The sequence below is a fragment of the Drosophila miranda genome, chromosome 2 (genome assembly GCF_003369915.1).
Source record: "Drosophila miranda strain MSH22 chromosome 2, D.miranda_PacBio2.1, whole genome shotgun sequence".
Classification (NCBI taxonomy): domain Eukaryota; kingdom Metazoa; phylum Arthropoda; class Insecta; order Diptera; family Drosophilidae; genus Drosophila; species Drosophila miranda.
The window spans coordinates 7,262,688-7,290,371 of NC_046675.1; the positions used below are offsets into that span (position 1 = coordinate 7,262,688).

Here is a 27,684-nt window from a genome sequence, read left to right on the forward strand (position 1 = left end):
CGAACATCTTGGACTAAAGACTGTACTTATCCTTTTTGCAGCTCCAGCAAACTCCAGTGGTTCCAGCGGCACTGCGACCTCTGGCCAATGCCATCAACTTGCGCTACGAGGACTTTACCATCCTGGAGGGTGCCCAGGCATTTGTCGTGGGCAAAAAGGCCTTCCATGCCGCCCTCTGGACCTCATCGCCCGTTACCCTGGCCCTGTCCGCCGACTGCAATCAGCTGTCCGGCGTGGGTGGAGAGCTGAGCCAGTTGACGGGCGGCGTCAGTGAAGTGCTCAATCCCATAACCGAGTTCTGCGACCTGGTGCCCAGCTACCAGCTGCCGCTGATGCCCTCCACGGAGGTGACCCTGCTGCAGGCCACCATCTCGGTGCTGCCGCGCCTCCAGCTGGAGACACTGCAGTCGATCGGGGCCATACTCAAGGGCAAGTCGCAGGTGCTGGACAAGAGCAACTTCAACTTCCGCGGCTCCATTCCCAACCTGAGCGGCCTGAAGGACGCGTCCGCAGGCAGCGCCCTGAGGAACGTGGTCTCTGTGCAGAATCTGAGTACGCTAAACGAGGAGTCCATAGGCACGACCAGTTCTGGAGAGGATGGCACGGCCAGTGCGAGTGCCATGCCCGCATTCGACGATGTGATGACGCGGGAGGTGGCCTTCATAATGCTGCAGCTGGTCAACGGGATGAAGAATCTGCAGGCCAAGGCCATTGAGGAGACGCCGCTGAGTCTGTCCAATGTGGTGCTGTCCAAGGACATGGACAACAAGGATGCCCAGGCGCGTCTCTGCGTGCTGCAGGGGTAAGACCAACTCCACTCTTTTTTGCTTATCGAATAACTTACTGATTGACCTTCTGCCCTTCTACAGCAACAACAACGAGGATGAGGAGCCGATGGGCACGCTCTGCAAGTGCGCCCACTCCGCCCTGACCGACATGCTGCCTGCCACCAAGATCACGCCCATTCTGGCGGACATCCTGAAGCAGGAGCGTGCCGAGTCGCTGTCCAAGGCCAAGTCCGTGCTGGAGTTTGTGCTGTGGGGCCCCTCGGACGTGGCCCTCACGGGCTCCGTCAAGGAGCGGGAGCTGGCCCTGCAGCGCTGGCTGGATCTGGAACGGGCCACGGTCCTCCATGGCCTGGTCCGCACCCGGGTCGAGCTGACCGTCTACGACGAGTGTCATCTGATGTTTCTCGTCCGTTCCACTGCCAAGATGATGAATGACGCGGCCAAGATTGTCTGCAGCTATCAGCAATCGACGTCGTCAGTTAGCCAGGACTAGCTAGCGATGTTCTAGTTAACGTAACTCAATTATTAAAGGAATTTTCATATATTTATTATACGAAATTGTCATAGACATTTAGTCCATAGAGTCAACACATGATATATCATGATAAACATACGATAATCGAACCTTATACTTATACACCATTATCTTTGCCTAGCGTGCCAAATTGTTTCGCGCGGAAATTGTCATGTATAAATATACCTATTAAATGCATCCCCAAACGATTTGTGCAACTTTAATTAATTTGTAATCTAATTGTAAGTCATTAATCTATACGAATATTTATATATTATCTATGGATTGCATCTTTATATTATGTACGAGTACGATTATGTTAATAATTAATTTGGTTAGAAAAACAAATCATTTGGTGTTTGAACGAATATAAATACATACATATATGCATATATCTACACATGATTTACTGTATATCCCTATTGGTCTGCTCTGCAGTTAAATAAATGAATTCATTAAATCCCAAAGAACATTATCTTCTATCTTATCTGCTACTTTCTATTAAAGCTTTTTATACATTATTTATACAAGAGACTATATTAAAAATTGCCAGCAGTTTAAAACGCATCTGGAACTCTATAAAGTATATATATTCTAGATCTAGATGAATATGCAAGTCGATTTAGCCATGTCCGTCTATCCATCTTATACCTGTTTCTATTCAAACTAGTCTCTCAGTTTTGAAGCTCATTAAGTCTCATGAATACACAGATCATTCGTCGAAACAGAGCACATCGAATGACATATAAACGAAGTATCGATAGAACCTACAAATATAAACATATATAAGGAACGACAATATCAATAGCTGTCATAGAGAACGAAGTATTGATAATGGCATGGAAGAGGATCTACCTTTGAACATGTAGAACCCATAAACATAAAAATCAATAAGGAACCACATTATATAGCTATCATATGAACGACGTTTTGATATTGGTCCTGTTTCAGACCTACCTTTAAACATGTAAAACCTACAAACATAAACATCAATAAGGCTCTGAATTGTTGACATGGAAAGCTTACCTTTCCTAACAATTGAAGTGTTCATATCTCTTGGTAAGTGCTGTAGAACCTGTATATAATTGTTTACCAGCGAATTTCTAATCAGTTGTGCAACTGATTAGATATCATATTTGCAAGTCATCATGATACTCAAACATTTTCTAGGGAATGGTGGGGTATATTTTATTTGACTTCGTTTAAAAAATGGAAAAAAATCCTATAGAAAATTGATTCCCTTAAAAGTTACAATCATTTGTGCGTTAAACATGGCGATGGAATAGCTATTAAAATATCGATAAACTGAACTTTAATTCCTGCACATCAAAAGTAATTCCATATTACTTATATTATGATTATACGAATGATTTTTCATCTCTTTAATCAATTCCTGCAATGATTTCATTGCGTAATATTTATGCGAACTTTCCTACCATTAGAGCTTCAAAATTATGCACAATTGATAGCCCAACCCAAAATAAAGAGTATCCAAAGCTCGATACATTTATACGCATAGTTTCGAGGACAAATATAAATTTTTGCCAAACAATTACCAAATCGCCTTTTCAGCGCCTCAGTTGAGGTTTTGCTGCGGACAAGTTAAGATCATAGAAAAGGCAAAAATATGTTGAAAATCCGTAGTGGAATTGCCGTAGCTCACAAGCGAGTGGCGACCGTCTCTTTCAGTGGACAGCAGGTTAGAGGATAGAAGCTGGCAATGATTTGGTATGTAAAATGCCTCAATACCGATCATTTCCAGCGCCGGCAGACCACAGCTGCTGCAGCTCTAACCCGAGACGATGCAGAGTGGCAGCAGGCGCGTCCCTTCAGGCAGGTGCCTCGGGCCAATTTGATATCTCTGATTCCCAAAATGTTCATGCCAGGGGGTAAATATAAGAACAAGGACCTTGCGGAGTTGATAATGGCCATGCGCGAAGACTATGGCAGCATTCATGTTGTGCCAGGCATCATGGGAGGACCTCCCATGTTGAGTACACACAATCCCAAGGACTTCGAGGTAGTATTCCGGCACGAGGGCACGTGGCCAAATCGGCCTGGCGCCGACGCTCTTTTGTACCATCGGCAGACGCACAGAAAGGATTTCTTTCAGGGCGTCGAGGGCGTCGCACCCACCCAAGGAAAGGCGTGGGGCGACTTTCGATCGGCTGTAAATCCAGTCCTCATGCAGCCCAAGAACGCGAGGCTTTACTACAAGAAAATGTCCCAGGTCAATCAGGAATTTGTGCAGCGGTAGGCCATTCCACAAATGTGTTTCTTTAAATACTTAAAAACTGTTTTCCATTTAAAGCATTAAAGCCATCCGTGATGCCAGCACTCTAGAGGTTCCTGATAACTTCATAGACACCATCAATCGCTGGACCCTGGAGTCCGTCTCCGTCGTGGCATTAGACAGGCAGTTGGGACTGCTGAAGGAGTCGAACAAAAGGATCGAAGCCACAAAGCTTTTCCACCTCTTGGAAGATTTCTTTAAAGTATCTGCTGATCTGGAGCTGAAGCCCTCCGCCTGGCGCATGTTCAAAACGCCCAAACTGATGAAAATGATGAACATTCTCGACACCATTCTGTACATTATATCGGCATATATTGATGAGGCGGTAGAGCGATTGGAGAAGGAAGCCAAAGAGGGTGTTGTCCGTCCTGAGAACGAGCAGAGTGTACTGGAAAAGCTGCTCAAGGTCGACAAGAAGGTGGCCACAATCATGGCCATGGACATGCTAATGGCCGGAGTTGATACCGTACGTACTCTGCAGATCACGTAATAATCAGAGATTGATATAATTCGATATTTTTTCAGACCTCTAGCACATTTACAGGGGTCATGCTCTGCCTTGCCAAGAATCCCGAAAAGCAGGCCATACTCCGAGAAGAGGTGATGAAGATACTACCCCACAAGGACTCGGATTTCACGGAGGAATCCATGAAGAACGTTCCCTATTTGCGTGCCAGCATCAAAGAGTCGCATCGGATGTACCCGCTGGCTGTTATGAATGCCCGAGTTCTCAATCGGGATAGCGTTTTGAGCGGATACCAAGTGCCAGCTGGTACCTGTGTGTCGATGATTCCCCTGAGCTTGCTATCAAGCGAGGAGCACTTCCCCAAGGCTGCTGAGTTCCTGCCAGAACGTTGGATTCGTAACGCCACAGACTCCACCGGGCAATGCCCAGCGAATGACTTGAAGCTGAAGAATCCGTTTGTGTTCTTGCCCTTCGGATTTGGACCCCGGATGTGCGTTGGAAAGCGCATCGTGGACATGGAGCTGGAGCTGGGCATCGCCCGGCTCCTTCGGAACTTCAACATCGAGTTCAATCACTCCACGGAAAAAGCCTTCCGCAGTGAACTGATCAGCTTCCCCAACATACCGCTCAAGTTCAAGTTCACGGATTTGGCCAACTGAGCCGTTCAAATATTCAATTTTAGACGGGTGTCTTCATCGTAGCGAATGTGTTCGATATACTCATATTCACGTTCTATTTTCCTATCTTCTATATACAATAGAATACATTTGATGTATATGCATACGAGGTTGTATATGTATGAATGTTTCCCTTTGTTTGCGGGCAGTAAACACATTTCTCATCTTTACAACTGGAAAACCTTGAAGGAACTTATTTGCAATATAAAGTAGGTGTTTTTTTGGCCGCACGTCAATCAGAATCAACTTGTTTTGTGCTTTGAGGCATGAGGCAAATCAAGCACACAAAATTTTCATTGTGCAATTTGTGCCAACACGAGAGGCGTCACTTATCTGTGCGGAGGCATTTTCCTTGAGCAACACATTGTGCAATCGAAATCCTGCACACATCACATAAATTCCTTCCATTCGCGAATACAAGACCCATTCCTATTGGCTATGGTTGGCCCAACCTCCATCAAGGGAGAGATCCTTGAGATGACTGGCGAGCATGTGGAGCAGCTCCATTCAATGTGGTCCCTCATGTTCGAGCCGAAGACATGCGAGGACTTTCTGCACAAACTCAAGGCGCACGCGGATAATTTCTATACGGATCTGCTGACCGAGTCGCGGGAGAAGCAGGCGGCCATCCTGGATAACATAGCCGCACTCCGAGCCGAGGCCAGCGACCTCACCCGACTCCTCCATGAGACGGTGGACATTGGTCAGAGGCCCGACGATGTGCCACTGATCATATGGCAGCTGAAGCTGGACAAAAGCATTGAGCATCTGCGCGAGGAGCTCTCGAAGCGTCGGGCGGAGATCGGGGAGCTGCTGCTCCAGCAGGAGCAGCTCTGCGAAGAGCTGGGCGCACTGCCGCTCCCTCTACTGGCGGACCCGCTGCCCCTGCCCGATGAGATGGACGGCTTTCGCGACCATCTCGACAACCTGCGCTCTCAGCGCGCAGTGCGCCAGACGGAGCTGGACCAGCTGCGCAAGGCCATCAAGCATGACATGAAGATGCTCGAGCTGATGCCCCAGACCGATGCAGAGGATCGCCTACTGAACGATCTGAGCCACAATCTAACACCAGAGACACTAGAGCGGCTGCGGCAGATGCGCAACAGTTATGCCGAGCAGATCCAGGAGCTGCGCTCCAAAATCCATGACATGCGCGAGAAGATCTACGTGCTGTGGGATCGCCTCCAGGAGACGGACGAGAGCGCCATGCGACGAGTGCGCGAGTGCACCGAGAATACGCAGCGCACCTATGACATCCTCCATTCGGAGCTGCAGCGCTGCCAGGCACTGCGCAGCCAGAACCTCAAGACGTTCATCGAGCAGCTGCGCGTCGAGATAAGCAAGTGGTGGGATCTAACGCTCAAGAGCCAGCAGGAGCGCAAGCGTTTCTCCAACTACTACAATACGTATTACAACGAAGACCTGTTGGAGCTGCACGAGCTGGAGCTGGATGATCTGAAGAGCTTCTACACGTGCAACAAGGAGATTTTCGATCTGTACGAGAGCCGTGCAGAACTTTGGTCCCGCATGCAGGCTCTAGAGGCAAAGGCCAACGAGCCGAATCGTTTCAACAATCGTGGCGGCCAGTTGCTTAAAGAGGAAAAGGAACGCAAGGCCATCACCTCGAAGCTGCCCAAGATTGAGCAGCAGATCACTGAACTGGTGCACGCCTATGAGGTGCAATCGCATGGCCCGTTTCTGGTTTATGGCGAGAACATACTGGAGCTGATGGCTGGCGAATGGGAGAACTATCGGCAGGCCAAGCAGAGCTCGGCCCGCAAGATGGCCCCGCCCACCACGAGGACGGGCAGCAGCAGCAAATTGATGATGCCACCGCCGACTGCCGGTTCAACGGCCCCTCGCACGCCCCGAACTTTGAAGAACATGTCCTCAATGTCGACCTCGACAATGTCGTTGCGCAAGACCCCAACAATCCAGCTGATCACTCCCAATATGACCAAGAGCACTGGGAATCTGCACAAGCGACTGAATCCATCAGCAGCCGCCAGCTCTTCGGGGTATCGGACTCCCAACGCGAAGCGCAGCCTCATGAGCTCTCTGAATTCGATACGCCCGTCGCCGTCTACCGCACATCGTCGGGCCTCTGACCAATGTCCACCGTCTCATGGAGGAGTCGGGTGAGGTCGCTGGCCTCGGCTCGGAGTGCGGCTATGTTATCCAGGATGGCCGCCTGCTTCTCCCGCGACTCGGTCAGCAGATCCGTATAGAAATTATCCGCGTGCGCCTTGAGTTTGTGCAGAAAGTCCTCGCATGTCTTCGGCTCGAACATGAGGGACCACATTGAATGGAGCTGCTCCACATGCTCGCCAGTCATCTCAAGGATCTCTCCCTTGATGGAGGTTGGGTCAACCATAGCCAATAGGAATGGGTCTTGTATTCCCGAATGGAAGGAATTTATGTGATGTGTGCAGGATTTCGATTGCACAATGTGTTGCTCAAGGAAAATGCCTCCGCACAGATAAGTGACGCCTCTCGTGTTGGCACAAATTGCACAATGAAAATTTTGTGTGCTTGATTTGCCTCATGCCTTGTTAAGTCCAGGAACGTGAGAATTGCGGTAAAACACAATCGCTTATCTTCATAGGTACTTAGGCGTTGGTTGCGTTTTATTTCCTATTTGCAAAAGGAGGTTAATACATTTTATTCTTATATGTAGGTAATATATCTACGCACGCTTCGTCTTTTCTCCCCGCTCTTTCTTCGACTGCTCAAACTAATGTGACCTTCTTGTCTTTTCATAGTGTGGCCATTTTTCTTCTCTCTTTTTTCTTTATGTAGGGTATCTGTGCCCTTGCTTAAAACTAAGTATATATAAGATAATTTTTCTCGACAACATCCCCACCACCGTGAATCAAGCACGCTCGTGATTCACAATATCAGGCAGGCTCCGTTTTTCATTTACTTTTGCGGATTACGTTTTCAGCCAAAACGTTTCGTTTTCGTTTTAAGGTGCTCCAGTTTTCACATATTTTTTTTATCGATATGTTTCTTTTTTCATCGTTTCTGGCAAACAAAAACAGCTGACCTGGCTGCTTTGTAAAAATACAGCGTGATTAAAATGCCTTTTATTTTTTCAATTGCATGTTTTGAAGCAAAACGATTGCAGAAATTACGTGATCTAAGAAGATCTAGACATCTTACATAGATGCAAACCTTGTGTATTTAACATGTCTGACGAACTGTGAGTAACAGCATGCGTATTGAAATTAAATTGCTAATGGTAAAGCTTTCAGATTTGTGAAGTCATTTCGGATCGACAAAAAAACTTTCAAAATGATTTTGGAGAAAGTTCAACCCCATTTAGGTGTTACCAGGAAGTTATCTCCCTCTACGCAATTGGCTTCAGTAATGCGATATCTCGCCACTGGCTGCTACCAGTGGGCAGTTGCCAAAGACCACCATATAAACATTGGACGCAGTACATTTGGAAAGATTCTTCACAAACTTATTCCGTTGATGGACAGGCTGGTATGTGTTGAGTTCATTTCGTTGCAGATGAATAATCATCAATTGCAACAATCATATGAATATTTCTATCGGAACCTTAAATTGCCTCGAATTGGTGCCTGTGTGGATGGAACTCACATCAGAATACTAAAGCCTGTACAAAACCACTCCGTGTTCTATAATAGGAAATGATTTTATAGCATGAATGCCATGGTGGTGTGTAACTACAACATGGAGATAATTGCTATTGATGCCACGCACCCTGGTTCCTGCCATGACTCCTTCATTTGGAATCACTCCCCTGCTAGGGAATATTTATCCACGACCATTAATGGGTTTGTTTTGGCTGATTCGGGCTACGCTCTAAAGAGTTTTGTTCTGACTCCCTATAGGAGCGCGGAGATAGCCACCTATCAGCACAGATTCAACATAAACTCCAGTATGCACCATTGGAGTCCTTAAAAGCCGTTTCCGTTGCTTGCAACGCACTTTAAATTACCCACCAATATTTTGTTGCCAAATTATAAATGTATGCTGTGCCCTGCACAATATTTGTAGAAGACGTAATGTCTTAATCGAGGAGGATGTTCGATTTGACGACCCTCTAGACACTGAAAATGAATTCGACGACACTGAAAATAATGGATCATCTATACGCGATGTCCGATGTCCTTGGCCGAGCAGTCTGCGATTATAGCCCGGAGAGGCGCGTGTGGAGGGGGATCTGGTTGTTCATGCCCCATGTATGCGGAGCAGATCCTCAGTGAGCCTTCGAGGCTCACTGCGGTGTGGTCTTCATTGCTGAAATTTGGGAGCAAAAATAAGTGCAACTCTCTTTTTGCAAGAATGCAGGTACGAATTTTACCTGCGGTTTCAGCTACATATAGCTTGTAGTCAGAAGTCCTCAGACCGGAGACCCTGTTTCCGAGGATCCAGGGCTCCTGAATGAGGACTATGTCGGCTCCACCCTTGGCCAGGTGGAGCAGTAGAGCAGCGCATGCTGCCTTACAATGGTGGAGGTTTATCTGCAGGAGCGTCAACGACATTCCTGAGGCTCGCCTCCACCATTGTTGCTTCTAGATCGCTGTCAGGGGACTCCGGCTCCTCCCCGACAACGATGTGGCTGAGACCTCTGGCTAGGTCGCTCTCGTCGAACGCGTAGTCGTCCAAGATATCGTCCGACATCATGGACGCCGCATCCGACGCCGGGTTGTCTTCCTCGCACGAGGCCCCCTCTTTCGGGATCTCCGGCAGCTCCGGGTCTGGCTCGACCTCCGCTTGCCTGCCCTTGCGATCGGACTTGTAAGTGGATATGGTGACCTTCTTGTAGCCATAATCCACTACACCGTCCGACTTTGCGAGGAGATCAATGGATTCCTCATTTAGGACGAGGATAATCTGGCGCCTCTGCCCTTGGATATCCTCCACCTTTGCCACCTTCCAATCGGCTGTAGGAAGGTGGGGGTTGCAGACCTGCAGTAACCTGAGGATCTTCTCAGGCTCTGCAGGCTTAGCCGAGACCCACGCTCTGGCTCTCGGGCGACTAGGGACATCTTCCCACTTCACGGCCTCCAGTTTCGCCCCTGGACCTCTTTTAGGGCCGCCACCGCCTTCATGTAGAGGGCCGCAGAGCGAGCGTCTTGGCAGGCGATAGCTTTCACCTTGCCTTGATGCCACCCTGCCTCCTCACACTTTGGCGGTGGTCCGCCGTTCTCCTCCAGTTCCAGTAGGAACCGGTCCTGGAGCTCGTTCTCCACCAGGTGCCACTTATCGCGAGGGACATGGCCGTCCTCGGCGCCCCTGTCCAGGACACCGATCAGGGTCTTGCCCCTCGCCACCTCAGCGAACGACCGGTTCGTGAGGTGGGTCTTCACCCGCTTGGCTTGCTGGGCTTGGCCTGGCTGATTTGCGGGGTCCTCCGCTGAGCGTTGCCGCTTGTTGGGGGCCTTGGCTGCGCCCTTTCCGGCTTTGGCTGGCTGGAACAGTGGAAGGATTGAGCAGGCCCACAGCCTCTGCTCCTTTCCTTCGGCTGACGCCTTGAAGTTCGGGTCTTCGTTGGACAGGATGAAAGCCGCTCGTCTCCTGTCCTGGTACGACGGCTTTCCACCCCGTGGTGCAGAGACGCTGCCCGCCGGGGCTCCCATGGGTTCTTCGGTCCCGGTGCGCTTACCAGCCGCGATTACGCTCTGCTTGGCAGCCACCCCGGTATCCGCTTCGCCCTTGGAGCCACCCGACTTGGAAGGACCCGATTGGCTTTTCGGGCCCCCCCTCGCTGCGGCTGCTGCCTGAAGACGGTGGACCGACTCAGTCTCCTTCCCCGTCTTCTTTGGACCCGGTTTCCCAGGCGCTGGTGCAGAGGGATTGGCTTGTCCCTCCGGTACTTTAAGAGGAGTACCGAGCTCCTTTGCGGCTTTGTTGGTTTTTATATGTTTATTATTTGGCATAGTAGTTCCCACGAGTAGGCGGGAAGGGGATGGTCACCCGAGGCATAGCCCGCTTGCCCCGGGAAGCCTGATTTAAACTGGAGGTCGGCAGGTATCCAGAGTCCGCATATTAGCGACCGGGCACCCCCCCGGCCATGCATCCTTCGGCATATAACAGTGTCACCTTGGATTGGGGTAATTTCACTGAGAGTTTTCTTCTCTCCGCCCGACTACCATTCGCCAGCATCCTAGCAGAGACATGACCGTGCTAGGACCTGTTTCCAGCCGCCCTCACGGGGAGAGTATAGTCGCACTTCCACCGGTGTGCATAGTTACGGCGGGTGACGGTTCGCTCGCAACCCTCTGTGCCCTAGGGGGGGGTGTGAGACGCAGACCGCACCGGGTATTACTAACCGGAGCGGCTGCGCCTCAGTTCCGAGTTCACAGTTGTGCGAGCCGATGTGCTTGATTCACGGTGGTGGGGATGTTGTCGAGAAAAATTATCTTATATATACTTAGTTTTAAGCAAGGGCACAGATACCCTACATAAAGAAAAAAGAGAGAAGAAAAATGGCCACACTATGAAAAGACAAGAAGGTCACATTAGTTTGAGCAGTCGAAGAAAGAGCGGGGAGAAAAGACGAAGCGTGCGTAGATATATTACCTACATATAAGAATAAAATGTATTAACCTCCTTTTGCAAATAGGAAATAAAACGCAACCAACGCCTAAGTACCTATGAAGATAAGCGATTGTGTTTTACCGCAATTCTCACGTTCCTGGACTTAACAAGGCATGAGGCAAATCAAGCACACAAAATTTTCATTGTGCAATTTGTGCCAACACGAGAGGCGTCACTTATCTGTGCGGAGGCATTTTCCTTGAGCAACACATTGTGCAATCGAAATCCTGCACACATCACATAAATTCCTTCCATTCGCGAATACAAGACCCATTCCTATTGGCTATGGTTGACCCAACCTCCATCAAGGGAGAGATCCTTGAGATGACTGGCGAGCATGTGGAGCAGCTCCATTCAATGTGGTCCCTCATGTTCGAGCCGAAGACATGCGAGGACTTTCTGCACAAACTCAAGGCGCACGCGGATAATTTCTATACGGATCTGCTGACCGAGTCGCGGGAGAAGCAGGCGGCCATCCTGGATAACATAGCCGCACTCCGAGCCGAGGCCAGCGACCTCACCCGACTCCTCCATGAGACGGTGGACATTGGTCAGAGGCCCGACGATGTGCCACTGATCATATGGCAGCTGAAGCTGAACAAAAGCATTGAGCATCTGCGCGAGGAGCTCTCGAAACGTCGGGCGGAGATCGGGGAGCTGCTGCTCCAGCAGGAGCAGCTCTGCGAAGAGCTGGGCGCACTGCCGCTCCCTCTACTGGCGGACCCGCTGCCCCTGCCCGATGAGATGGACGGCTTTCGCGACCATCTCGACAACCTGCGCTCTCAGCGCGCAGTGCGCCAGACGGAGCTGGACCAGCTGCGCAAGGCCATCAAGCATGACATGAAGATGCTCGAGCTGATGCCCCAGACCGATGCAGAGGATCGCCTACTGAACGATCTGAGCCACAATCTAACACCAGAGACACTAGAGCGGCTGCGGCAGATGCGCAACAGTTATGCCGAGCAGATCCAGGAGCTGCGCTCCAAAATCCATGACATGCGCGAGAAGATCTACGTGCTGTGGGATCGCCTCCAGGAGACGGACGAGAGCGCCATGCGACGAGTGCGCGAGTGCACCGAGAATACGCAGCGCACCTATGACGTCCTCCATTCGGAGCTGCAGCGCTGCCAGGTACTGCGCAGCCAGAACCTCAAGACGTTCATCGAGCAGCTGCGCGTCGAGATAAGCAAGTGGTGGGATCTAACGCTCAAGAGCCAGCAGGAGCGCAAGCGTTTCTCCAACTACTACAATACGTATTACAACGAAGACCTGTTGGAGCTGCACGAGCTGGAGCTGGATGATCTGAAGAGCTTCTACACGTGCAACAAGGAGATTTTCGATCTGTACGAGAGCCGTGCAGAACTTTGGTCCCGCATGCAGGCTCTAGAGGCAAAGGCCAACGAGCCGAATCGTTTCAACAATCGTGGCGGCCAGTTGCTTAAAGAGGAAAAGGAACGCAAGGCCATCACCTCGAAGCTGCCCAAGATTGAGCAGCAGATCACTGAACTGGTGCACGCCTATGAGGTGCAATCGCATGGCCCGTTTCTGGCTTATGGCGAGAACATACTGGAGCTGATGGCTGGCGAATGGGAGAACTATCGGCAGGCCAAGCAGAGCTCGGCCCGCAAGATGGCCCCGCCCACCACGAGGACGGGCAGCAGCAGCAAATTGATGATGCCACCGCCGACTGCCGGTTCAACGGCCCCTCGCACGCCCCGAACTTTGAAGAACATGTCCTCAATGTCGACCTCGACAATGTCGTTGCGCAAGACCCCAACAATCCAGCTGATCACTCCCAATATGACCAAGAGCACTGGGAATCTGCACAAGCGACTGAATCCATCAGCAGCCGCCAGCTCTTCGGGGTATCGGACTCCCAACGCGAAGCGCAGCCTCATGAGCTCTCTGAATTCGATACGCCCGTCGCCGTCTACCGCACAGCGGCTGGCCAACAGCCAGCTGAAGGCGTCCAAGTCGCCACCAAAGCGGGTCCGCGTCCTGGCCAACACATTGCGTCGCAGCGGGGGATTGGGCAGACGCAGCATTGGCACACGCTCGAACAAGAAGCCACGCACAAAATCAGCGGTGCCGGATACAAGATCGCCCAGCGATTCCGAGTATATGACCGATGAGACCACTGAAAATGACCGCGAAGCCGGGATCTCCTAAACCACAATTCGGTGGCGTCGGCCGCCAACACACCGTCAAAGCAGGCGGTCAATCAGGAGGAGAGGCCTCGATTTGGCAATCAATTGAAGCTCCCATCGCCACGTGAAAGTCGCATGTGGCCGAATCCACGATGAGATTATTGGAATTTTTATTTGCGTTTTATGTTTGATTTCATTTTTTGTACCTTTATCTGTTTATCTCTGTTTCATTTATTTTCGATGTTGGCCCAATAAAAATTAAATTAAATTAAATAACAAGATATAAAAAAGCGCTAAAGATTAGCTTGTTTATATTATTATCAGGCCCAAAACTTTCGGCAGTCTACCGACCATTCCATGCCCAATAAATTAAATTTGGACAAAAAATCTGATGCCATAATTATGGCGATTTATTTGTTTCATTTCATTGAGAGTCAGATCAATCATAATACTATATTCCTAAATATTCCGTAGAAGGTATAACATGGTCGATCAAATAGCAGTCTATATTAAAAAAATATGGCAAATGTTTACAATTATTTCTGTTTGGCATTCGCACGCTCCCGCGAACGTGTTTTGGCACTCTCTCTCTCTCTTGTTCTGTTTGTGCTCTGTTATCGGTCAGCTCTTTTTGCAACAAAGCTCTCGCAGGCCTTTCAAATAGCTAGCTAATGGAATGATTTAGCAGTATAGCTCTGGCAGTGAATGAATTAAGTTCCTAACAAGCAAAATGTTGAAAGTGCGCAGCGGTCTATCTATAATTCAGGCGCAAAAAGCAGCCCTCTCTGTCAGCAGTCCGCTGGTAAATATATAGTATACATATAGATCCGATATCACAGTGATATACGTTTTTAAATCTCTTGTAGCGTTGGCAGACCACAGCAGCTGTAGCAGAGCCCAGAAATGATGCAGAGTGGCTACAAGCTCGTCCCTTTGATCAGATTCCTAGTACAACTTTTCTGTCTACTGTTCGGAATTTTATGCCTGGAGGAAAATATAGCAAACTGGACATTGTGAAATTGTTCAAAGCTTTGCAAGACGACTATGGAAACATATTATATTTACCAGGTATGATGGGAGGTACGTCATACCTGATGACTCACAATCCCAAGGACTTCGAGGTCGTGTTCCGGAACGAAGGAGTGTGGCCGCATCGGCCTGGCAGCGATACTCTTCGCTATCATCGGAAGACTCATAGGAAGGATTTCTTCCAGGGAGTCGAGGGAGTTATACCTACACAAGGAAAAACCTGGAGCGACTTTCGATCCACTGTAAATCCTGTCCTCATGCAGCCGAAGAACGTGCGGCTTTACTATAAGAAGATGTCCCAAGTGAACCAGGAGTTTGTGCAACGGTGCGTATGACTGAAAACAAATTCGAGTCTATGTTCAAAGGTCTTCTCCATTCGCAGTATTAAAACACTCCGTGACGTCGACACCCAGGAAGTTCCTGATGATTTCATAAGCATTATAAACCGGTGGACCCTCGAGTCAGTCTCTGTGGTGGCTCTGGACAAGCAGCTGGGACTGCTCAAAGAGTCGGGCGATAACGACCAGGCTGTGTTACTTTTCAAGTACCTGGACGATTTTTTTGAATTAACAGCCGATCTGGAGATGAAGCCCTCCATCTGGCGTTACGTTAAAACACCCAAGCTAATGAAGCTAATGAAGTCCCTAGATGGCGTTCAAGAAATAACTTCAGAGTATGTAGACGAAGCTATAGAGCGTCTAGAGAAAGAGGCCAAGGAGGGTGTAGTCCGCCCTGAGAGCGAGCAGAGTGTACTGGAAAAGCTGCTCAAGATCGACAAAAAGGTGGCGACGGTTATGGCCATGGACATGCTAATGGCCGGAGTGGATACCGTACGTAGTCTGTTGTTCTCATACTTACCCTTATCTCATACATCCTTTTTTTCCAGACCTCAAGTACCTTTACAGCGTCCTTGCTGTGCCTTGCCAAGAATCCGGAGAAGCAGGCCGTACTCCGAGAAGAGGTGATGAAGGTTCTACCCGAGAAGGACTCCGAATTCACTGAGGCATCGATGAAGAATGTTCCCTATCTACGTGCCTGCATCAAGGAGTCACAACGGATCTATCCTTTGGTCATCGGCAATGGCCGATTTCTCAATCGGGACAGCGTTTTGAGCGGATACCAAGTGCCAGCTGGTACCTGTGTGTCGATGGTTCCCCTGAGCTTGCTATTAAGCGAGGAGCACTTCCCCAAGGCTGCTGAGTTCCTGCCAGAACGTTGGATTCGTAACGCCACAGACTCCAACGGGCAATGCCCGGCAAATGACTTGAAGCTGAAGAATCCGTTCGTGTTCTTGCCCTTCGGATTTGGACCCCGGATGTGCGTTGGAAAGCGCATCGTGGACATGGAGCTCGAGCTGGGCATCGCTCGACTCATTCGGAACTTTAGCATCGAGTTCAATCATCCTACGGAGAACGCTTTCCGCTCCTCCCTGATCAATTTGCCCAACATTCCGCTTAAGTTTAAGTTTACCGACTTGCCCAATTGAATATATAAACGTATTTGTAAAATAAAATATTTATATTCTCGATCAGCATCACCAGTCAAGTTGATATTTTTGATAATCTGAATAAAATCGGACCATTATTATAGCTTCTCTGCTTCGTCTCGCTATCTACTTCTTCCTAGACCAGTGGCGCCACCTGGTGGAGTGAGCGAGATGTATCGGAATGGAAACAGCTGGAATACTAAAGGGACGATAAAGCAGTGCAGTTATATATTGTATAATTCAGACCATAAAATTGCATATGTGTATGTATGCAAACTAAGTACTGGGTAGAACAGTATCGCGGTTTGAAAAGTGGATTCTTAGTATTTTGCGATAAGATAACTTTTTCAAGAATCTAAAGCTCTGTTTGCGTTTGGACGAGGCTTAGACAAGACATTTGACTATTTGAATATACTAAAAATGAGTCACTCTTAGCTCCAAGTTGTTCGAGCAACGATCAGCTGTTTGAACAAATCGAAATACGCACGGGTACATTTGAGTATGTTTGAAATATGGCTTCCCTTTGTCTGCGGACAGATACCAAAATATATCGACAAAGCACTTATAAAGATTAATTTTTTTGTGTTATTATCAGGGCCAAAAAGTCGCAAGTATACAAGTCATGCCAATAAGTCTGATGCAATGGGTATAGCCAGTAGCAAACAAATATTGAAATTGTACATTATCTTCGAAGTTTTTTTGGAATTTGTTTATGTCAATTGAGGTAGCATGAAAATGTACGTTATTACGCTATTCATATTAATAATTTGTTCTCATCAAACCAATTCTCAATAGTCTTACTATTCTCTATTTACGCTCACACATTTTTCAATTAATGTCAATGACATTGACCAATTCAACGAGTATATGCTTGAGTGAACCGCTTAGGGTACTATTAGAGTATATTGAAGTTTTGGAGATGATGCTGTTATGAATAATGGTCCGTGCGGCATACATTTTAGCTGTTAAACTTGATCAAAAGTATAGCTTAAATATTAGGATCATATTATCCATCTGTCATTTTATTATTAAATTATTTATAAAACCTAAAATATTAACTAGTAGCGGTGTTTACACAAAGCTGCCCATGCGCTTACTCATTTTCTGTCTTTTTCTCACACGCTTTTCGTCGTGCAATGTGTGCGGAGGAGAGCCATACTGACAGAGTAGCGACTGCGATTTATAGCGTTCCCCTTCGTTTTTAAATTCGAAATAGTTTTTTTGGTTGCAATTATTTTATAGAAATTTTTAGCAAAGGGATTAATCAAAGCATGTTCTAATCAAAGCGATTAGATTTTAGGACTTTAAAAATTTCTTAAAATATTGAGACAGTAATTGACTTAAAAGGTATACCAAAGTCGAGGCCATAGCATTCAGTCGTAATTTTTGTTCTTCAAATTATAGTGAATGTTTACAAAATGTTTTTTGTTTTGGTTCTCTTGTGAACCTGTTTTGGCGATCTCTCTTTTTAAGATTGTGCGCTGTTATCATCCAATTTAGCAGCCAAGCTCTCGCAGGCCTTTGGAATAGCTAGCTAATGGAACGACCGGTCAGAGAGAGATCAGTTTAGCTTTGGCAGCGAACGACATAAGTTCCAAAAAGCAAAATGTTGAAAGTGCGCAGCGGTCTATCTATAATTCAGGCGCAAAAAGCGGCTCTCTCTGTCAGCTGTCCGCTGGTAAATACATATATACATATATCGCTGACGTCACTACGAAATTACAATTCGAATCTTCTACAGCGTTGGCAGACCACAGCAGCTGTAGCAGAGCCCAGAAATGATGCAGAGTGGCTACAAGCTCGTCCCTTTGAGCAGATTCCCAGTGCAACTTTTCTGTCGACTGTTCGGAATTTTATGCCTGGAGGAAAATATAGCAAATTGGACATTGTGGAATTGTTCAAGGCTTTGCAAGACGACTATGGAAACATAGTATATTTACCAGGTATCATGGGAGGCCCGTCATTTCTGACGACTCACAATCCCAAGGACTTCGAGGTCGTGTTCCGGAACGAGGGCGTATGGCCCAATCGACCTGGCAGCGATACTCTTCGCTATCATCGGCAGACTCATAGGAAGGATTTCTTCCAGGGAGTCGAGGGAGTTATACCTACACAAGGAAAAACCTGGAGCGACTTTCGATCCACTGTAAATCCTGTCCTCATGCAGCCGAAGAACGTGCGGCTTTACTATAAGAAGATGTCCCAAGTGAACCAGGAGTTTGTGCAACGGTGCGTATGACTGAAAACAAATTCGAGTCTATGTTCAAAGGTCTTCTCCATTCGCAGTATTAAAACACTCCGTGACGTCGACACCCAGGAAGTTCCTGATGATTTCATAAGCATTATAAACCGGTGGACCCTCGAGTCAGTCTCTGTGGTGGCTCTGGACAAGCAGTTGGGACTGCTCAAAGAGTCGGGCGATAACGACCAGGCTGTGTTACTTTTCAAGCACCTGGACGATTTTTTCGAGCTATCAGCCGATCTGGAGATAAAGCCTTCCATCTGGCGTTACGTTAAAACACCCAAGCTAATGAAACTTATGAAGGCACTGGACGGCGTTCAAGAAGTAACCTTAGCGTATGTAGATGAAGCTATAGAGCGTCTAGAGAAGGAGGCCAAGGAAGGAGTTGTCCGCCCTGAGAGCGAGCAGAGTGTACTGCAAAAGCTACTCAAGGTCGACAAAAAGGTGGCGACGGTTATGGCCATGGACATGCTAATGGCCGGAGTGGATACCGTACGTAGTCTGTTGTTCTCATACTTACCCTTATCTCATACATCCTTTTTTTCCAGACCTCAAGTACCTTTACAGCGTCCTTGCTGTGCCTTGCCAAGAATCCGGAGAAGCAGGCCGTACTCCGAGAAGAGGTGATGAAGGTTCTACCCGAGAAGGACTCCGAGTTCACTGAGGCATCGATGAAGAACGTTCCCTATCTACGTGCCTGCATCAAAGAGTCACAACGGATCTATCCTTTGGTCATCGGAAATATCCGAGCTCTCAATCGGGACAGTGTTTTAAGTGGATACCAAGTGCCTGCTGGCACCTTTATCTCGATGGTTCCCACTTCTTTGCTCTCAAGCGAGGAGCACTTCCTCAAAGCTAATGAGTTCCTGCCAGAACGTTGGATGCGTAGCGCCACAGACTCCACCGGGGAATGCCCAGCGAATGACTTAAAGCTGAAGAATCCGTTCGTGTTCTTGCCCTTCGGATTTGGACCCCGGATGTGCGTTGGAAAGCGCATCGTGGACATGGAGCTCGAGCTGGGCATCGCTCGACTCATTCGGAACTTCAGCATCGAGTTTAATTATCCCACGGAGAAAGCTTTCCGCTCCTCCCTGATCAGTTTGCCCAACATACCGCTTAAGTTTAAGTTCACCGACTTGCCCAATTGAAGCATTGTTATGCGCTACTTTGGTCTTGAATTTCTTCCGATTATATTGCTTGTGATAAGATAAGATTTGCAGTCGTTTGAACTAGTTTTTGAAGTGTTTTGGTTGGAAAAAGAGGAGGTAAAACAGCAAGTCCAGGGCTGCAATGAATCCAATTGTGAAGAGCCTTCCCAGAAATGCCAGACCCGACCCTACCGATGGCTAGCCAAAGGGGGAATGAAACAAGCTGGTTGGTTTGTCTATACATTTAAAGCTATTTCATTTCCAGTTTAATACACACTCAAATATATTTATGATCTATATATGTAGGTAGACATTCTAGACACTCAATACGGTATATGGTACATTTGTGGTAAACATTTTACAACAGTTTTACAGTTAAACAGCTCTTGGATTCTGGTTATACTCGTAATGGAGGCAGGGTCACGTACTGCCATCAATTGGATGTGGATTCGCACGATGCTCTTTTGGCCAATTTCAACAATAAAATAGTTAGTTAGTTAGCTTTACTGGCCAAATGCTTGTAGAGAGTAAATATTCAATGGAAAATCCTTATTTTCTTTCTTAGTTTCTTTGTGTTTTTTTTTTTCTTCAAGGTAGACATAAAGATATATTTGTGATTTTTGTTTTCTTTTTATCATATTTTGTTCGATTTTTACTTTGGTTTGGTCCAAATGGATATTGAAACTTTAACAGATTGGTTCTCTTGGTTTTTGTTTAACTTTTTGTTTTTAACGAATATATGTAAGTTATTATAAACATTATCTTGAAGATTTTGAAAGTTTTTTATAATTTATTATTTGTAATTTTCCCTTTTGTTTATTGCACTTTACGTTAGACATTTATGAGCTGAATCTAAGGAAAGTTCACACGTTTTTATCTATATTTGTATTGTATATAAAATAAATTGGAAATCAGTCCTAAATTATGGATATGAAAAGGTTCTCCTTCGACTTGCATTGGAAAGTTTTTTACTATATCATTTCCAGTGCCCCTTTGTTCAGTATTCAAAAAATATCATCACCTTTCGCCAGCCCCTACCAGAACGAAACCCCGCCTGATACACACATTCATATGTACATATGCTGTATTGTTCGCAAACTGAATTTTTATGTTTATATTTTAATGCACAATCGATACGCAAAAATATACACAATAAAAGCATCAGCAGGAGGAAAGCCTGATATGTGGGTGTGGCAATGAAATCGAGCAACAAGAAAACGAAAACGAAAAGGAAAACGGAGCCAGACTTAAATCCTGCTGAGCCACATATATATGAGTATACTATATGTGATGTGGTGTCTGTTGCTTTTGTGGCTGTTGCCTGCTGTTTCTGTCTCTGTTTGTGGTGCGTGCCGGGGCAATAAAATCTAATTTGATGCAGGCTCCTCACATCTCCCCCTCCACACAGACACACACACAGACAGACACTCCTCTTATACGCACACACACACAGACATACACTCCTCTTATACGCACACACATCAGCAGAGGGGGAATAAATGTTGAACTTTTTTCCATGACTCGTTGGAAACACAAACAGAACAGAACGGAATATAAAAAAAAAGTTGCATAGTTCTAGGCTGCAGAACAAAACCCACAAAATGCGGGCGGGACGGAAGTGGTTACAACTCCCTGTTTGGAGGGGTTAACAGCCACTACCCCTCCTCCACTTGACCAAACCAACTCTTTTCACCACAGAGCCGTTTAAGCGGGCGGCTTAGCGCCCCCAAAAGGCGTAGATAAAAGGCGGCAACAACATAACATGCAATAAAAATGTGCCAAAGAAGGACCCTAAGGGCCCTTCTTCGTTTGGCCTTCTCCCAGGCTGTCTGCCGGCAGCCAAGGCATCGCTTAGCTCTTCCTGTCGCGTGTGTGTTGTGTGTACGAGATGTTAATTACTTTTTTGGCTGCACGGCCGTGTATGGGTACGTGCATATTCAAGCCGGGGAAAACTCAATTTGGCTGCTTTAAGCTGACCTTTGGCTATGGGGGGTCTTGACTTGACCCGCTTTGCATAGACAGGCGCCAAGGTACGAGCACTCGTATAAGCCACCATAAATTTGAAACGACAAGGACATTAGACGAAGCTTCTTTTTTTTTTGTTGCTATGCAAAACAGGCAAATCAATTGTCGCGTCGCCTGCCACTGACAGCCGTCGAGGGACAGGAGCCCAGGACAGAGGCAGGGACTGGGGCAGGGCAGGGACAGGGTACGGCCAACAAATTGCGATTGCATGTGGCGGCTTTTTGGCGGATTTTAAACATGTCTGCTTTGGTTTGTATGAAGGGCTTAAAATTGCTACCGACTAATTTCAGGCAAAGTCGATCGATGCTTCATTAAATATAAAATCATATGCTCCGCAGAACGGGCCCCAGAGCAAACATAAATCAAAAACGTTTATTGATGTGTACGCCCCACAACTGCGTATACTTGATGACATAAAAGGACAGGCCGGTAAAAGGATGGGATGGGATAGCAAGATGGAAGGCCAATCCAGCCAGCAGAGTGTATACATACAAGTGACATCATTTCTCGGGACAACATTAAACGAAATACATTAACTAATATGAAAACGGCAGAAAGGACCGACACCGACACCGACACCAACTAAGGCGAAGGCTAAGGGTCGAAATGGAGACGCTGCCCCATCAATTATGAGGCGTGACCATAAACAGGAATACTTATTGTTACGGCAACTCAAGCTCGAAGGAATATATGCAAATGTCTAGTCACTATCCGGTGTTCTGTGTTCAGTGTTCTGTATTCGGGCATTCGGGGTATTCGGCATTTAGTATTTCAGTATTCGCTATGGACTATAAACCTGCTCAATATTTGCGGCCAAAGCTTGGCGTGCCCGGATTGAGCACGCGACAATAATGCGAGGTGGTCACGCAATACGTATCCTCCCCATCGTCATCCTGGTGCTGGAGCTGCTGGTGGTGGTGGTGGTGTTGCTGCTGCTGCTGTTGCCGGCGGCGCATTGATAACGGTCATTGGCGCTGCTGGGCGTTGTTGATGTACTCGTTGTGCTTTAGCACCTGAAAACAAAACGAAAATACCGATTTAAGCACATATAGCGGCTTTTCGCGATGTCGATTGCTCCTTACCAGGTCGGCCACAATGGGCTCCTCGATCTCCAGGCCCTGCAGCGTTTGCTCGCGGCTCAAATGCAGCTCGTAGGAATCTGTGGGCGTGACAAACACCACGCGATGTTTGCGTGTCTGCAGTATATTGGCAATGACCAGCTGGCGGGTAAGAGCGGGAGGTGCGGTGAGTGGTTGCAGTGGCTGTCCACTTCTGATTGACTCCGACTTGACTCACCTTATGCTTGTATTTGTTGAGGCTGTCACGTGCCTTGACAATCAATAGACTCTCGTCCGTCTCCAGCTTAAAGGACACCACGAAAGCGTGCGGCACCCAGAGGCTGGCCAATGGGGCGAGCATTTTTGGCACCAGCTGCAGCGAAATCGTCGGCGCTCCATCGCCCGATTGCATTTTGTGGGTGGGCTGCAATACACGGAATGACAGTGGTTAGTGTTTTCAATAGCCCGTAGTTCGGCCCACGCTGCGTATGCGCGACGTGACGAGGCGCTGCCTCGTACTCGTAGATTGGTTTTCTGGTTGCCACTCCGCAAAAGCCACAAATGGAAAGGACACACACTAACAGACCAACAGACAGACAGACACACAGATACAGAATGCGGCAGACGCATACACAAGTAGCCGCCACCCAGGACAGGCAGTAAAATGTCCTTGCAACACAAACAGACGGACGTTCGGAGGGACAGACGGGCTGTCGACTGACGATGAAATAAAAGGCCAGGGTTGCTGCTTCTGTGGCCCCGCCACGTGGCATATGAATTACAACTAATTGAAAGCATAACTCAGCCGTAATGAGCTAACGGCATCGCCTGGCTGCACATCCGCCCCAAGGCTCTCCTTAAAGTCCTTTAAAATATCGCACATACGCCAGCGACTTGTTGAGCGTACCCCCCGCAGTACCGTTTTATTCTCATTAACTGAGCAGCGCCGTAAGCGGCTCTAAGCTGCTGACCAGTCCTCTCGCTCTCTGTATACAAAGGCAGGCACAGCACACGGACAAACGGATAAACAGAGGGACAGAGAGACGGACATGCCTAAGTAGCCGGAGACATTGTGCGAAGAGAGAAATGAAAAATGTAGCCCAAGGCATTGAGCCGACAACGAAAGCGAAAAGGAAAACGAAAACGAAGGCGAAGAAGGAGAAGCAGACGCAAGACAAAAGCAACAGTGAGAAAAAAAAGAGGAAGAGAGGAAGAAGGACGGCAGGCATTGACAATTGTGGGTCTGCTGCTGATTAGAACTTTAAGCTTTTGAGTAAAAAAAAATAAAAAGAAAAGTTTTGTGGCGTGGCTCTTGCACTCTCTGGGAACAGCTAGCAGCTGTTGACATTGAATTTACCACCACAGCCACCCCCGCTCTCTCTCTCTGTCTCTCTCTCAACAGCACAGTTGGTGTTAGTGTTAGTGTTAGTGCTCGTGTTCGTGTCCCTGCCTATCTGTGCGTGTGTGCGTTCATGCATGCTCTTGTAAAATCTTTTGATTTGATTTGCGGATTTCGGCACGTCGCCGCTTTTGTCCTGTTTCCGTTTTGGCTTCTCTGCTTTTTAGTTTACTCGTTTTAATTTCTTGTTTGTTTTTACTTATTACAATTTACTTAGGATCCTCTCCCCCTCCCCCATCCACCAAAAGTTAATTCAAATTCAGAGTCGCCTCCGTCGCTGCCTTTGCATAAATTTGCAAAAGGCTTTTCCGAGGGCTTGCACGGTCCTGATGATGTGATTGTGAAATTGAATTTTTAGTATGCTCTTGTACAGGACAGACTACTGTAGTACTTGTACTATCTTTAGCATCTCCAGCGACAAAGTTTCAAGAGTGCCTGGGACCGACCTTGCAGCAGGATCTCTGGGAATGAGTTTTCAATTTCACAGGAAAGCAAGAGACTGAAACACTTCAATAGCCACTTAAACACAAGTTACTTGTAGTTGGTTCATGCTCTGCAGCTTGAACTTTTATTTATGGAGCTGATTATGCAAATCCCAATCGATTTGCAGGCCCCCTTAGAGAAGAGTATCCCAAATATGTATGTATATACTTGACTCCTACTCGTATCCGTACATCAACAGGCCATTCCCGTGTTTTTGTGGCCTTAAGGATGCCGACGGCACAGGCACAAGCTGGTAGTGTGGAACAATTTAATCAAGTGAACGGACGATTTGTGGCTAACACCCCACGACCGACCACGACCACGACCACAGAGAGGCGCGAGGGGGCGGGCGGAATGTGTCTTTAGAATGGCGGCGACAGGAAATGCACGAACTGAACGGAAACAGAGCGTAGGAAGTGCCACGACGACGATGCCTGGGCGGCTAGTGGAAAACTTTCGTGTTTACCCCCTAAAGCATCTATCACGTTCGGTGTCCCGTATACCTCGTATACTTATGTCTGTCTGTATATCTGTATGCATCTGTGGTCGGGTGGCATGCAAATGCAAGGAGACAGGCAGCCAGGCAGCTAGGCAGCCAGGCAAAAGCCATTCACACCCCACCAAACGGACATTTGATGCACTTGAAAGCCTTTCGCTGCTCCTGCTGCCCCTGCTCCTGTGCTGAATATTCACCAACAAGTCAGCTGTCAGAGACTGGGGGCTTAGAGTGGGGTCTGACAAGTAAACACGCCCACAAGCCCTACTAGGAGTGGGTGGAGGGGGCGGCGCACTGTGAGTGAATGAAACCCAAAAGGTGGGTGGAAAAGATGAGTGAGGAATAGAGAAACCCGCGTGGGTGGACTCCACGGACAGGATTCAGGTAAAGTGTAGCCGGGAGTAGAGAGAAACATGCTAACAAGGAAAATTATGCAAATCAAATTATTTGTTGACAATGTTAAGGCTGCTGCTGGCTGGCTGGCGAACAAGGGGCCACCCGTGAAAGGCGGCTCTGCGATAAGGAGGTGTGGCAGGGGCAGACATAGTGCTCCTCTTCTCGCTGCTGCTGCTCCTGCCTGCTGCCAGGAAGCCCAGCCTAACGTCAATAATGTGAAGAGGAAATGTGTCAAAGGCAGGATGGTGACTGGTACTCCGCCGTGTAACTGGGGACTGGTACTGGGTACTGGGATGGAGTGCGCACAAGGACAACGCAATCAGAATCAGAATCAACTTTGCAAATCGATAAAAACCCATTTCCAGGCAACTAGAAGCCCCCGCTCATCGATGACGAGTGCAATCAATTACAAGATTTCCCACATGGCCGCCCAACCCGACGCTCCTCGCTTACCATCATGTCCTCGGGTATGTAGAAATCGGATACGGCAGCCGCCAAGTAGAGCACGGCACGTTCCTCGAACGCAGCCAGGCACTCGCAGGCGGCCCGCAACAGCCACATGTAGTCGACGACGCTGGTGAAGTTCACATACAAAATCATCTGGGTCTCCCGGGCAATCTTGTATTTGGCCAGCACCGGTGCGAACACATCCACCGAGTCCGGCTTGATGGCTATCGTCGAGCTCTGGCTGTTGTCCGCTATGTCCAGCATATCGAAGAACTGCTGCCCCGTGAAGTGGCGCGTGAAGGGCTCCAGCGATTTGTGGCGATGCATAAAGATCACGGCATAGTCATGGTCAAGAAAGTATTCCGCCGAGGCAGAGCCCCGAGTGCCGGCACTAAAATTGTCCACAAATCGAACCGTATTGTGCTCCAAAGGTACTGTAGTTCCACCAGACTGGAAAGGAAGAGAACAAAGAGATGAATATTATGGAATTCGATTTACTTTCAGGTGCAGTCGAAGATCTAAATGGCATTAAAAGAGAGTTAGTGCTCAGGGACACACCTAAGCACCTAAGTGGGCTGTTTCCTAAGAAAATCAATCTCCTCTCCTTTGAGCGGAAATCTTGCCCTATTCCAGCAGACCTTCACGTTTAATATTTCAGCTTATTTATCCTCTGTCAGAAATCCAATACCTGTCATATCCAATGTCTTATCTTTAGGTTCCGAGGCCCCATTAGGAAAGCTTAACCGTTGCCGTTGCCATCCCAGAGGTCAGGTCGGAGGCTTAACCCCACTAATTAATGTGGACTTGGCTGTCAGGGGGTGTGTGGGGGGACTGGGGCCCACTTACCGTGACGAGAACAATGCGATTTTGGATCTTGTTGTGGCGTTCGCAGAACTCTTTCAGCAGCGAGCGATTGTCCTCGAAGTCTGCGGGCGGCAGATGTGTGTTATAGAAGTCCTCCCAGTGCGTCATTTTTGTGTTGTTTTGTGTGGCGCTGTGCTTCCACTTGCCTCTTGTTAAAGTCCCCTGTTAATTGGCCGCGATTGCTGAGGGGGCGGAACGGAAGGAAGGAAGCGCACGGGAAAAACTGGAAGCTCGAAAATAACGAAAATTTTCAGCCGGAAACTATGCAATGTTGGTTGTCGTCTTTAATTAATAAACAGCGTCGCGTCGCGTCGCATCTACGGAGCAAGGCAACAAGCGGGAACGGAACTTTGGACGAAACGAACACAGATTGAAGACGAAATTAATTAGATTCGCTTAAAGCCACGCAAATAAATTAATACCAGCACGCACTGCACGCTCTCGTACAATTTTAATTGATTAATTTGCACTTTAAACGGCGTTGACGCTGGCGAAACAGAGGGGCACGTTGGGGCATTCACTGGCTTTCTTATCAATGAAACTGGACAGGCAATGCGCGCGATGCAAAGACGAACGAAAAGCTCTCCGGCTAACAAGCTGGCGCTGCGGTGTGTGGCTGTTGTTTCCTTGTCCGCGGCCCGAGAAAGATTGGGGGCGGCAAGGCCGACTCGGCGAGTGTTCTGCGAGAATCGGAGAACGGCGAACGAGGACGAGCGAGGACGAACACGGACGCGGACAGGCGCACTCTAATTCGGCAAGAATCCAGAGTGTGTTTTTCGTATTCGTTAGCCAGGCACGAGGATTTTGGTCAGGTTCAAAGTGCAAAATACAAACCGAAATGTGGAATGCGGAACAGCTGATGCTCCCAGTGCTGTGCAAGTCACGAGCGAGTGGGCTGTCGGAACTAGTTCTCTAAATGATCCAAACTTGTTGCTTGCCAGAAACTTTTTGCTGCTCTGGGAGCTTTTTATTTATTCAAACCTTCAAACTTAGGGTTAATTAAACTATTTTTATGCATATTTATGTGAAAATCAATAAAACATCACAACTTTCAGCACAATGAACTAGTTCACAAGCAGTAATCTCTAACGAGCTGAAGTTGGTTGCGCTGCGCAGTGTTGGCGAACACTTTTCTGCGCGCCCAGTTTGAATT

At 47.8% G+C, this 27,684-nt stretch overlaps 5 protein-coding genes and 4 long non-coding RNA genes across 9 annotated transcripts in view; 6 read left to right on the forward strand and 3 right to left on the reverse strand.

Moving 5' to 3' along the window:
- LOC108156895 (zinc finger protein jing) overlaps positions 1–1,771 on the forward strand; it is a 34,500-nt gene extending 32,729 nt beyond the window's left edge. Inside the window, exons 8-9 of the mRNA XM_033389098.1 lie at positions 42–802; positions 870–1,771. Coding sequence (XP_033244989.1) covers positions 42–802; positions 870–1,281 — 1,173 coding nt within the window. The 3' untranslated portion in view covers positions 1,282–1,771. The remainder of the gene's footprint in view (positions 1–41; positions 803–869) is intronic.
- Positions 1,772–2,879: 1,108 nt separating this feature from the next.
- LOC108156982 (probable cytochrome P450 12a4, mitochondrial) lies at positions 2,880–4,919 on the forward strand. Its single transcript, XM_017288774.2, has 4 exons — positions 2,880–3,001; positions 3,065–3,555; positions 3,614–4,061; positions 4,121–4,919. Exons 1-4 carry the CDS (start codon positions 2,930–2,932, stop codon positions 4,718–4,720), a joined length of 1,611 nt encoding a protein of 536 aa, XP_017144263.2. The 5' UTR covers positions 2,880–2,929; the 3' UTR covers positions 4,721–4,919.
- A 2,412-nt stretch (positions 4,920–7,331) lies between these two features.
- LOC117187368 lies at positions 7,332–7,591 on the reverse strand. The gene is made up of 2 exons (XR_004472070.1): positions 7,433–7,591; positions 7,332–7,372 (listed from the first exon to the last, which is right to left on the reverse strand). It is a non-coding gene; the product is annotated as an uncharacterized LOC117187368 (long non-coding RNA).
- Positions 7,592–7,713: 122 nt separating this feature from the next.
- Positions 7,714–8,275, forward strand: LOC117187366. The gene is made up of 2 exons (XR_004472068.1): positions 7,714–7,940; positions 7,993–8,275. It is a non-coding gene; the product is annotated as an uncharacterized LOC117187366 (long non-coding RNA).
- Positions 8,276–8,601: 326 nt separating this feature from the next.
- On the reverse strand, positions 8,602–12,884 carry LOC117187365. The gene is made up of 3 exons (XR_004472067.1): positions 12,875–12,884; positions 12,827–12,828; positions 8,602–8,640 (listed from the first exon to the last, which is right to left on the reverse strand). It is a non-coding gene; the product is annotated as an uncharacterized LOC117187365 (long non-coding RNA).
- LOC117187367 lies at positions 11,116–11,377 on the forward strand. Its single transcript, XR_004472069.1, has 2 exons — positions 11,116–11,276; positions 11,337–11,377. It is a non-coding gene; the product is annotated as an uncharacterized LOC117187367 (long non-coding RNA).
- A 1,247-nt stretch (positions 12,885–14,131) lies between the features above and the next one.
- LOC108156646 (probable cytochrome P450 12a5, mitochondrial) lies at positions 14,132–16,024 on the forward strand. The gene is made up of 4 exons (XM_017288248.2): positions 14,132–14,260; positions 14,325–14,812; positions 14,870–15,317; positions 15,374–16,024. Exons 1-4 carry the CDS (start codon positions 14,189–14,191, stop codon positions 15,971–15,973), a joined length of 1,608 nt encoding a protein of 535 aa, XP_017143737.2. The 5' UTR covers positions 14,132–14,188; the 3' UTR covers positions 15,974–16,024.
- Positions 16,025–17,524: 1,500 nt separating this feature from the next.
- On the forward strand, positions 17,525–19,895 carry LOC108153987 (probable cytochrome P450 12a4, mitochondrial). Its single transcript, XM_033388936.1, has 4 exons — positions 17,525–17,651; positions 17,715–18,202; positions 18,260–18,707; positions 18,764–19,895. The coding sequence occupies exons 1-4, from the start codon at positions 17,580–17,582 to the stop codon at positions 19,361–19,363; spliced, it is 1,608 nt and encodes a 535-aa protein (XP_033244827.1). The 5' UTR covers positions 17,525–17,579; the 3' UTR covers positions 19,364–19,895.
- Positions 19,896–21,706: 1,811 nt separating this feature from the next.
- LOC108156647 (phosphopantothenate--cysteine ligase) lies at positions 21,707–27,398 on the reverse strand. Its single transcript, XM_017288249.2, has 5 exons — positions 26,514–27,398; positions 25,674–26,117; positions 22,685–22,870; positions 22,471–22,608; positions 21,707–22,401 (listed from the first exon to the last, which is right to left on the reverse strand). Exons 1-5 carry the CDS (start codon positions 26,637–26,639, stop codon positions 22,354–22,356), a joined length of 942 nt encoding a protein of 313 aa, XP_017143738.1. The 5' UTR covers positions 26,640–27,398; the 3' UTR covers positions 21,707–22,353.
- Positions 27,399–27,684: the final 286 nt, after the last annotated feature.